The sequence below is a fragment of the Mustela nivalis genome (genome assembly GCF_964662115.1).
Source record: "Mustela nivalis genome assembly, chromosome: 10".
In the NCBI taxonomy this organism is placed as follows: domain Eukaryota; kingdom Metazoa; phylum Chordata; class Mammalia; order Carnivora; family Mustelidae; genus Mustela; species Mustela nivalis.
In genome coordinates, this window is record NC_139029.1 from 48,103,188 (window position 1) to 48,114,959 (window position 11,772).

The following is an 11,772-nucleotide window of genomic DNA, read 5'->3' on the forward strand; positions in this document are numbered from 1 at the left end:
AAAGCTGAGCTCTGGTCCTGGACTGCAGGTTTCTTTTGATGTTTCACCTTGAACACTGAGAGAGGACAATTACCACCTCCCCCCACTGCTCCCCCCAGCACATCCCAAGCTGTAGAAACCGTGAATGTAACAGAGTAATTTTACTGAACTGGAGCCTCTGTGGGAGTGTGGATTTATGGATCTCTGAAACAACGATAGCTGGAAGTCTCTGAGGGAAAAAATAGATCAAAGCTCTATGTTTACTTCCTTAATGTAAATGTATCAAGATAACATCGTCCTATATTGTATTGTAATATTGGAACTCTCTGCAGATAAGGGACAGAGATTCCTTTGTAGTCCATCTGGATACAGTAGGTTAGATTAAGGGGTTTATAAAATACGAAGGCAGAAACCATATGAAATGTAAGCTTGTGTCAGTAAATGTCTGAAGACAATTTTTTGACTCTCCATAAATGAATTTTGTTTAGTATGGCATCATTTTCCCAGTGATTTGCTACTCAACCCCAGTAATTTAACAACTTCAGGAGTATTTTTATATTTCTCTTGTATGACCCAAGGAAAAAAAATGCTCAGAGTCATTCTTCAAGTGACGTTTGAAACTAGCACTGCTTGCTTAATAGATTTTCTAAGAAAACATCACAAGAGAAAACTGGGCTTTTTCAAACACTGTCTTGTCCATTTGATGTTACTAGTAGTTCATGGAAGTTTCTAGAAATCCAGTGGCATGTTACATGTGTAACTCTCACATTCATCATAAAGAAATTAGGAGCATCTTCAGCTACACACTGATTGTGAGAAGATATTGCAGTGAAATGGATGAGTTTTTGGATTATTATTATTCTGTTTATCTGCCATCTCAGCAAATAAATAATTTCATCAAAGAGACCACATCCCCCCCCCCCACCTCCCAAAAAACCGCAAAAAACAAAAAACAAATTCCCTGTGTGGTTTCCCCTAACCGATTGATTTCCCATTCTGGGGAAAGCCTTGGTCAAGTAGCTGGGTTAATTGTCATGAAGATTAGTGTGATGTTGAAATAAGTACTAATGGTCAAATTACAGGAGTGAAAAAGTTTAAGAATAGGTTTTGGTTTGGGCCTGAAAGGGTTAATTAAGTTTTTTTCACGGGTTATTAAAGACCCCCAACCCATGCCTTCAGGAGTCATATTGACACCACACCACAGGGCAACTCGCTTCTCTATTGACATGTTGCTGGTCAGAGCACAATAGCCTTCTGTGTCTGAAAATCATTGCTAAAATCATCTCAAGGAAAAAAAAAGTTTGAAAGCTCTAACGGTAGACAAAAGCCCCAAGAGCTGCAGTGCACAGCTCAAAAACCCGGAGTCAGCAACTTCTATTGATTAAAAACTAACCTTTAAAGTAACTCTGAGAGTGTGTGGTTAGCATTTAAATTTAAACATGTCATGAGTTGATTTGTGTTACTGAATACCAACTCAGAAGGAGTAACATTCACATTGCATTTTTTTTCTAATTCCCTTAAGCAGCTAAAGTATTTCATGAAATGTCAATAGGGCAAAAAGAAAAAGTGGGGGGGGGGGGGCAATGCTAGGCCTTGTAGTTTTCTTTCCCATGCAAATACTCACCCCCCCCCAAGAAAAGTGTGGAGAGTGAAACACAATAATTAGTCCTTTGTCTAACTTTCCCAAGTGCCAGAGAAAGACAGATTAATTAAATATACAACAGTGTTGGTTTTTGGAGTGGGGGTCTTGCTTGCTGTGTAGGTCATAAATTAGGCAGAATAAATACTTCAATGTGTTTGCAGTGGGCCTGCTACGTCAGAGCCACTGGAAGGTTGGTGGGAGGAGAGCGGAGGGTTTCTTGCTAATGATAGTCACGTCTGGGTCTGTCTGGTTGCTCTTAGCAACCAGACATGATGTAACACCAGGATGAACTTGAACTTGGGGGACTTGAAAAGAGAACAATAGACCAGAGCAATCAATAAAGCCTATTTCAGTGAAGGATTACAGAGCTGCTCTGGGGTAACCTTGTCGGCAAGGCACACACTGAATAGTAAGATGTGTGAAGAAACTTTTTTTTTTTTTGCTTTGCGTTTTAAGAGAAGTGCAGAGCCACTGCAGATTTTTGTAGTGCACGGAGGTTGTGTCCAGAAACTGTGGTATGGAAAACTGCTCCCCCTGCCGTCTCCCTGGGTCCCCGGTGTTTGCTTCGAGAGCTACTATGCAGCGTCAGATTGAAGAAGGCTGGAATTTCACAACTGATTTAGAAAGTGTGAGAACAGAAATCCTGTAAGCATTATTCTATGCACCCAAACTTGGAGACTGTTTTGTGAGTGAGAGATCCAGGCTGAGGCGCGCCTGGATCCCTTAGCTGTGAGGAGAGGCCTCCTGGAAATACAGTTCGGGCCTTGCCTCCCCTCTCCTCTCTTCCCCGTCTTCTTCCTTTTGTCCAGTTAGATTTAGGCCGCGTGTCTTTGCCAGGATGATTTCCTTTCGGGATACACAAGAGGCTTTATTGTGTTCCCTAGAGCATGTGGTCAAAGAAGAACATCTGAAAGTCCACAGGATGAGTAGTTTTTCAGGTTAGGCTTGGGTTTTTCAAGTCCTCTGGAAATCAAAGGTAGCTTGTGTGACCAGGAAATTTCATACCTGGTAGGTATCCACGTAGCTATCATTTCGCCATTCACCCCTGGGATCAGAGGCCGTCCTTTACCTAATTGAATTTCTTGGGCACCGATGAGCCTTCATCTGACTGAATCCACGGGAAGATGCCCCTTTCTGACACTGCCAACTCAGAGATTTCAGAGACATTCACTTTTGCTGGAAGTTGACGATTTTTCTGTGAATGATGATGAATGTGGTGAATTTGACAGGGTCTCTCTAGGGAAAAGTTGGTGGAAGCCAAACACTTCCCCATTTCACTTGAGAAACCGACTCTGAGATTAGACCATAAGTGGTCACTTTGTTTAGCTAACAGAGAAAGCAGTGCTGGCCCATAAAATGATGTATCACCAGACTGTTGTCCAAAGCCAGTCCCTAAGGATTTTTGAAAGGAAAAGGTGACTCGTAACTGGGCCCAGCAGGCATATGGAATGCTCTCAGTAAGCACTAAATGAACAAAAGCAAGAATAAGGACTATGCAATGGCCTCATTTTTGTCCTTTGGACATCATAGCAGCCCAATAGGGTGAAATCTTAATCCCATTGGGTTCTTCTATGTCATTTGTGAAAAATTATCGTACAAATATTGAACCGAAAGGAGCATTTTACCTCATGAAATCCACTTCAGGCACACATGAAGGAAACTGGGTATAAAAGAGGTACTGGGACTTGCCCAAGTCACCCAGGACTCTGCGTGTAGCACTTTTTCATACTTCACCTCCACTTATTTTAATACCAATGTTGATCATCTGCGCACATTCAAAGAATGTCACGACACTGTCTTCAGTGCCTCCATCTCATGGAAAAGGAGATGTGAAAATCCTCCAAGTAGACATTGATCAGCACAAGAAGCCTCTTCCCTCACCCTTTGTCCATTCATTCAGTACTTCTTTATGGAGAACCTTCTACTCCAGGCACTGTGCTGGACACTGAGGATTCAGTGACAGGATGATCAAGCTTCTCACCCTCCTGTAGCTGCCCTGCCCGACTGCGAAACCCATATGCGTATTTCAAGTGGACATAAATACTTCATTTCTGAGACACACTCTGAATGTTGGCAAATCCCAATGAAGACACTGAGGTTCAACTTCGGAGGATTAAGAATAGCTTCAGTGACTCAGGATTTACTACTGTCTATCACTCCTCTCTTCCAGTCCCAGAAAACCCTCTCCCCTCCCCCACTTCATTCCTAATATAGATCCCAATTTCACAGTCGGGAGAGGAACTTCTAAAATATGTTACTTTCCAAATTGTACCCCTAATCGCTCTTTTCCTTTTGTCTTCCAGTCCTGGTACCTGGGATAAAAGTCGCAGCGTCCCACCATCCACCAGACAGACCACCTGACCCCTTCTCAACACTGTAACATGGACGCGTCCTCAACCCAGCGCGGTTACAACTTCACTGTCAGTGGAAGGGGAGAATCAAATCAACTTGTACATGGAAACAGCGAGCATTATGGTCAAACAGCAAAGGCCATAACCTTTTGGGATTTTTTTTTTTAAATACTTTAGGGACTGTTGTAATTTTCTCATATGGTGCTGGAAATGGTTGGGCTTTGTAACATTTGGAGTGTTTTCTGTGGTAGCGTGAGCATTAGGTGACGTGGCTAGTGGAGGTCTACCCTTGCTCACTGACTTCCCATTGTAACACACTTTCCTTACGGAGCCTGGCTGTTTCACAGTATTTCATGAATTTACCCACACAGGTGTGAGCCTCCTTGAGTCATCAGGAGACACATGGAGAACTAAATCTTTTGTAGTAGCTGAGATCTGCAATATATAACTTATGGGACAGTCAAAGGGCAATGTTTTTCTGTAACATATTGGAAAAAGAAAATGCAGTTATGTTCCTTTTTTATTTTTTCTTTTAGTTTGGTTTGGTTCAGCAGTCAGCAGTTAAATATATAACATGGCCCACAAGGACAGTGAATCCACTCACATTGCAGAACAATTCCGAAATGACAAACTACTACTACTACTATTCAGTTTTTTAAAAGTTGTGAAATGCTGCACTTACATTAAAAAAAAAAAAAAACATTTTTTTCAACAATTTCAACAATGACACACAAATTCACATGGAAATGGGGAAGATGGTCTGTTTTGACAGAAACTGACAGGAATCAATCAAAACAATCGAATTTTGAAATGAGTAAAGTGCAATTTCATTGGATAGCTAAATATCTTTGTAAGATAGAGATTGTTGAAAATTCTATTTTTGTTTTTCAAGTCCTTCCACCCCGGGACTCTAAATTATCGGGGTAAAAAACAGCCTTGCAAGAAAAAGGGGAGCTATTTTTGCTTTTTATGTTTTTTATTGTTAAACTTGTATCCCTTTAAAAACTGAAGGAAAATTTAAAAAAAAAAACAAAAAAACAAATCTAATGGTGCTTTTACCACGATATGTTAACTACATTAAATGCTAATTAATTATTTTCTGTTATCAAAGCACATAACTAAAATGAAATCATGGTATCTGTTAATTTTATAAGCTAGAAGTCACTATAATGGATTATGCCAATTCTGAAAATTTTTACATGTATCCAGCAACATAGGATTTATCAGTTATCAGACACTTCATTGTACCAGAGATTGTCCAGAACTTTTCAAGACCTTTGCGCCCCTGAACTGGGCTATGGGGAAAAAAAATAACAATAATAATAATAAACCAATACTGACACAAATGCTGGTGGGTGCCCATTCAGATCAAGGGTACCTGTTAGGGAAAAATAAAAAAAGTTTGCACCCCCAAATGTCCTGTAGCTTATGTAAGAAAAAAAAAAAAAATACACACACACACACAAACAAAAAAACAAAAAAAAAAACAACAAAAAAAAGTGCAAGTGATTTTTCTACCAGACAGCGAAGCACCCCTTTGCTTCCCATGCAACTTCAAGAAGGTTTCCTATACTATACATATATATACGTTCTGGTTGGCAAGCCCTGCTGATCAGAGAAAGTCTCTGCATGTTCTAGTGTTAGTAACTAATTTTTATATAGTTAATGTAGGATAAAGTAGAGTGCATTAAGACACAATATTGTAATCCCTACTCTAGGCACTTGCCTTTAAACTATGTTTTTCAGCCCTTCAGAAGGGTTCTACTACTGTCCTATACAATCAAGTAACTGAAATTCTTGGGAAGACACTTTGCTCCTCATCTTTCCCCCCCGAAACAATGTTGTTTTGTTTTGTTTTTTTTCCTTAATTTGCACGAAAACAAAAATTCCATATCAATGTGCCTTGCCCTGGATAGCGATTATTTGTGGAATTGTTGCACATGCTCCTCTATTGAAAGGGGTTTTTCCCTAGTCAAGCATTTGGAGACACTTTTTGTAAATGTGACTTTTATGTCAGCCATCGTCAGTTTCAACATCTAGAACTAAATAGAGAGTTAGTTGTTCCGCAGATAGGAGTAGTCTTTATTGTCCTCTGTGGTCAGTGGCAGTGCTATTCTGAGATCTGTAGATGGCTTAGAATATCAGTATTTTGGATGTTGCTGCATTTTACAATTTATTTGGAGTCTTCCTTTATTCCCCCCCCAGATATATGAAAATATGCAATACCTGCTTATATCGTGTAGAAAAGCTTAGCGATTATTAATTTTTCTTTTATTTTTTTTATTTGACCAAAGTCGGTGCTGCACTTGACGCAGTGTGTTTTAGGTGTTTGTCTTTGTACTTTTTTTGTGATTTTTGAATGCACGTGCGCAGGAAGGGCTCCTCTTAGAGAAGCAGTCAAACTGTGAAGCACTAAGCTGACCCTGCTTCAAGCAATTTTGTTTTTACAACTGTTCCTTTCACAAGCAAGCCTTAAAAAAAAAAAAAAGACAACTTCCTTTTTCTTCAGCTCCCACACCCCATTTTTCTTAGCAGACTGCAGTCAATCCACATTCAATAAAAAGTATATAATGCCCATTTTTATATGCACGTTTTTAAACTTCCAAGTTCTGAAAATTGTTTACTGGTTATCTCTATTTAAGGAAAAAAAAATAAAATAAAACATTTTGGATTTTCATATGTGTCTGATAAGTGGTTGAATAGTCGTTTGGCGCTGTTGTATGGTGTGATTGTCAGTATATGGTGTCACTTCCTATAGCCAGCCAGCATACTTTGCCTTCCCCTATAGCACTTAGCTGGGCATTACTTTATTATGACATATGTGCACTAAAAAAAAGAAAAAGTAAAAAAAACAAAAACAAAAAAAAACTCAAAAAAAAATAGCAGCTTTCAGTGCTTCACAGTGAAGGGAAAAAAGCCTAGACAAACATTTTGTCAGAACCTTGCGATAAGCCAAGGTATTACCAGTAAATTGGTTGTATATACAATAAAATTGCACCCTTTTTTTAAAACAAAACAAACTAAGCAATAGTTTGGGCAGTTTTAGTTGTTTTTAGTGAGCATGTTGTAGTCATGACTGCAAAGAGAGAGAATAAACTGCCCACTCAGAAGATATGTAATTTGTATTGTTGTATAGTTTTATTGATTACACTGATTTATTCTACCCTATTTTATAATGCAGGACTTTTGTAATGTTGTTTAAATGAGGAAAAATTTCTGTCAAATTAGCCTAGTGAAATTTCTGATTGTCCATTATAAAGGCAGCGTTCATAGAATTGCTTTTCTTTCTTTCCCGCCCCTCCCCCTTTTGGGAACTGGATTTAAGTTTAAAACTTTCCTGTTTCCTTTTTTTTGTAAGTATTTAAATACAGTTATTTTTTTTTTCTCTCAATGGTATAGCATATTCCTATGCTTGAGAAGTATAGGTCTACTGAAAAACCATTGTAAATGGACGTTACAGGTATGCTGTATTTTTGAAGGTATTTTGTTGTATTAAGTTTGATGAAGCTAAAATTAGGGAACTCTGAACAGATTTGCAGGAAAAAAAATGTTTTAAAGGCTTTAAAACATTAAGGAAGCAGTCTAGGGTGATAACGAACAGGGGTCAAGTATTAAATACACTAAGTTACATTTTTGTTCATGTTTCATTGTCCAGAAAGCAGCAGGAAACTGTAGTTCAGTTGTGATCAAGCAGGAAAAAAGAAACACCAACAATCCGAGTGTTTACCTTTTTAGATGAAAGCCAAGCGAAGATGTTTGAGGAAGACTTTGCTACCTGGGGTGTGTAGACTGACAGGCTGAGGGCTGGCCAATTAAAGGCCCTGTCCTTGATTCTGAGACACATTGGAATTTTTTCTCTCCCATCAAATGGCATTAACAATATTGACAAAGAGAAGTCCCTCAACTCACTCTCTGTGGTTTTTCTTTGGGAACTGAAGTCAGAGGCACAAACACTAAATCTGATCATTTTTCTATATGCTTTTTTTTTTTTCTGACCCATCCCCCTGCCACTAAAATGCTCCTTTTCTGATCATTCATGGGCGGAGGCCCATCTCTCTCCATCCCAGAGCCTGTTACTTTCCTCTGAGGTTCGAGCGAACTTTTTCTAGAAGTTTCTTCACACCCTGGCATGGCAGTTATTGGTGTCAGCCCCTCCCCACCCCCACCCCACAGTCAGGTGTGGGCGTCCCTCCCCCGCAAGCCGACAGGTACACCTCCCCACGCTTGCGGTCTTCATTCTCTGACAGTCGAAGTGTAAGGGAACCCAAATTTTCCAGAGTCACGGTGTTCAGTCAGCCCACAGGAATATGCAAAACCCATCTCAAAGAAGTTTGCCTTTTACTTTTTCAACCCCTTATCCCCGTATATGTTGAATTCTGTCAAAAAGTATTTACGAAATCCAGATTAAGAAAAAGTTTTTCCTTGAGATTTTTTTGGGGGGGGAGGGGAGGGATTTCTAGGAATGTCATTTAATGTACTTTGCGTCATGTTGCGTCTGGATATATCTTTTTGTCCATAGTGGTGGTTGTCTCTCTCTCTGTCTCTCTGTCTCCCCATCCTTCTTTCTTCCTTTCCTTTCTTTCAGTGTTTTTCCCCCCGTAGCAGGCCTCCATAGAACAAATTTCAAACACAACTGGCATGGTAATGTAAGGAGAGCTTCAGTGGCACCTCACCACCCGCCCTCCGAGATCTGTCCTAGGACAGTCTCAGAAAGCTGCACTGCCCACCGGCAGAGCTTTCATTCGAATCGGCTTCCAAGGCCAAGTTCGTCCTGAAGTCAATGCATGTATTTACTGTTTGACAGTAAACCCGCTCTGCCTTCTCCACGTCCAAGGCTGTGCATTTGCCTAATTAGTGTCGTGTATGTTTTCCTTTTATTTTTTCCAATAAAAAAAGCAGTGGGATGAAAATTGCTTTGATAGATAGCAGGTAACATTGAAGCTATTCCATAGCACTTAACTGTAGTGAATACTGTGTCACCAATTCTGAAATCAATTTAATGTTTAATGCAAATCCATTACATGGTGCTATTACAGGCTGACAAAATGATTTACACCAATGTGACAACTTGGGCTCAATTCACTCTGCTTTCCAACAGTGTAAATGCATAGCAGTGTTTATCTGCATGAGAACTATGCACTAATCTATCTGAAGAAAAAAAAAAAACTATATCAACTTTGGTATCTACTTTCCGTTTACTTCAATCCTTGCCTTTTTGGTCATTGTTATAATGCCAGCTTTAGGACAGAAAGAATTATAAGAAAACCAGCATAATACCTGATATATTAAAATGTAGTGCCTGTGAAATCTGTATTATATTGCTCTTCTGAAGTAAGATTTTTCTACACCGGTAGCCTTCGCTGTCTGTCAGTCAGGACCTTCTGGTATAGGCGATGTAAAATAACCCTACAATATTAATGCATGCTATTCCATAATGCTTAGTGAACTGTATGAATATTACTCAAAGTTATGTTAGTCTTTTTTTCTGACTTGGTTCTTGTCAGCTAGGTTTAAAGGTATTTCACTGAGAACGCAATTCTGTCTTTCTTGATTTCGGCTGTTTTCAGTATTTTGGAGGTATACATTTACTTAAATTCAGTATTACTTGTGTTTTTGTTTTCGTTTTGTTTTTTTGTTTTGTTTTCTTTTCTTTTTCCTAGGGGACAAGCATGGGTGGTTGATTTCAGAAATCAGTCCCTGGCAAGACTTTTGTCTCAAAACGACCGTTTGGGTTTCAAGAACTGTGCTACGAGGACACTCTGAGGACATTTCCAAGCGAGGGACATTTTCCTTAACCCTCGACTGAAGCTATGCTGACCCTGAAGCGTTTTCTTAATGGACAATGTTCCGCCAGGTACCCATGCTTGATCCGTCTTCACACCAGACTTCCTCATATTAAAAGAAAAAAATAATGAAAAAAAATCTTTAAGAAATCACATGGCTATTTAGTTTCATGCACAGTTGCAATATTTTCTTCAAAAATAAAACTCTGTACAAACTTTGGGCCCGATTCATAAGAAAAAGGAGTTTGCTATTAACACGGGATTTTTAAAATCTACTCTTTTTTGGTCTAAATTTGAAACAACTTGCTTCCCAAATTAAATCAGCTTCATCTCACTTTTTTTTTCCCCCCTAAAAGGGGGGGAACTCATCTGCCTTTTATGCCCCCAGAAGATTACATAACCAGATGAGGGGAACGGGGAGATGGGGAGTAGGTATCGGAAATGCTCAGAAAGATAGGGGACCACCGGCCATTGAGCGCACCAGAGCGGGGAGGCAGCTGTGTGTGGGGGCAGGACCTCGCCTGTGTGCCAGGCATCCCGAGTTTCACATGTGGGCTCCTTATGCAATTTAATTAAAAAAAAAAAAAAAGAAAACCTAATTTCCAAAATGTGTCTGGACCACAGGAATATATATTTCTATATATATTTCTATACATGGTGGAAGTGCCACCTTGAGTCCAACCAGAACACCTTTATGGTAGAAAACACTCACCAGGTCATGCAATGTGAACTTTTTTATCTCCACAGTGCTTTTAAGGACAAGTAGTGTCCCATGAATTGGGCTCTTTTTCCTGCTGTTCTGCTCCACTTCTCAAAATGACAGACACTCTTCCCGCCTTTGATTCTATCTGTGTTATTCTTATTTTCCATTATATTTTATTTTTTGAGTAACAGTCTATATAAATCAGCATTTTTCTTTTTAACATCTCACCCGAAGGTCACGAGGCCCCACGCAGTGTGGGGAGGGAGTATTGAGAGAGCTGCCAGCTTCATATTTTTTTTTCTTCCTGGTCTCAGATCAGCCTGTCTGCACTGTGAAGGCATTAGGTGGTGTCACCCCGAGATACTAGACCTAGAGCTGGAGCTTGATCGGGTTCTCGGAGGTCCTCAAGAAAGAATTTTCAAGGCAAATACACAATTCCCTTTCCCTATACCCCTGACCTCTTACGCAGAACAAAGTTAGTTCCCTGGGGACCTTTCCCCACCACCCTTGGCAGTCTGTCCGCTCAAGATACCTCGGGTTTTTCATTTCAAATTGCAGGGGGAGGGGACCGAACACTTCCCGAGATGAAAAGAGATCTGTTGTGAAACTAAATACCCCCCCGTGTTAATAACTTGGTTTGACATTGGTTTCTATGAGCCGGGCCCCCTGTGCCTCTCGTATACTTGTATTGACTCTCATAGCTACCGTTTTAGTTTTACTGTGTTCTGTGAAAATTTGTAATTGGTTGAGAATCACTGTGGGCGTCCATTCTTATTCAACGAAATCTCCACAGGTTTTTTGAGCTGGTGTGGATTAGTTTAACTCTGTATTCAACCATTAGTGCTACCACCTTCTCACATTACGATACAATTACTGGAAGCAAGTACTGCATTTCCTATGCAACAAAAAAAGGAAAAATAAAAAATTGCTAATGCTCTGGAAGTCGTGTCATCATTTGCTTCAAATCACACCCGGGTGGTTGTATTTGAGTGACAGTGAAGGGGATGGATCGGCCTTTCTGCCCCGTGGAGTTTGCATCATTTATCCTTGAAAGATGCCAAGCCCCTTGGCGCCCTTCAAGGGGTTCTGGTGGGCGCTGCTGGTTTTCTCAGCGACTTCAACACATGCGGATCCTAACAGTCCCCTGTGCTTCCTGTGTGCCTGATACTGTCCGAAGAGCTTTAGATGTTGTACCGGGACCCAGTCAAGTCAGGAAGAGGGTCCGATAGGTTTGCTAAGAGGGGGCTCTGCTGTGGCCTCGTGATGAGGACCTGTAGGATTATAGCCACCGGCGCTGGAGCTGGGGACACAGAA

At 40.2% G+C, this 11,772-nt stretch overlaps 1 protein-coding gene across 7 annotated transcripts in view; it reads left to right on the forward strand.

Moving 5' to 3' along the window:
• Positions 1–11,400, forward strand: part of NFIA (nuclear factor I A) — a 567,374-nt gene extending 555,974 nt beyond the window's left edge. For all 7 annotated transcript variants that reach the window (XM_082687848.1, XM_082687851.1, XM_082687849.1 and 4 more), the window contains one exon: positions 3,925–11,400. In XM_082687848.1, the coding sequence (XP_082543974.1) occupies positions 3,925–3,942 (18 nt within the window). In that variant the 3' untranslated portion in view covers positions 3,943–11,400. The remainder of the gene's footprint in view (positions 1–3,924) is intronic.
• The last annotated feature ends 372 nt before the right edge of the window (positions 11,401–11,772 follow it).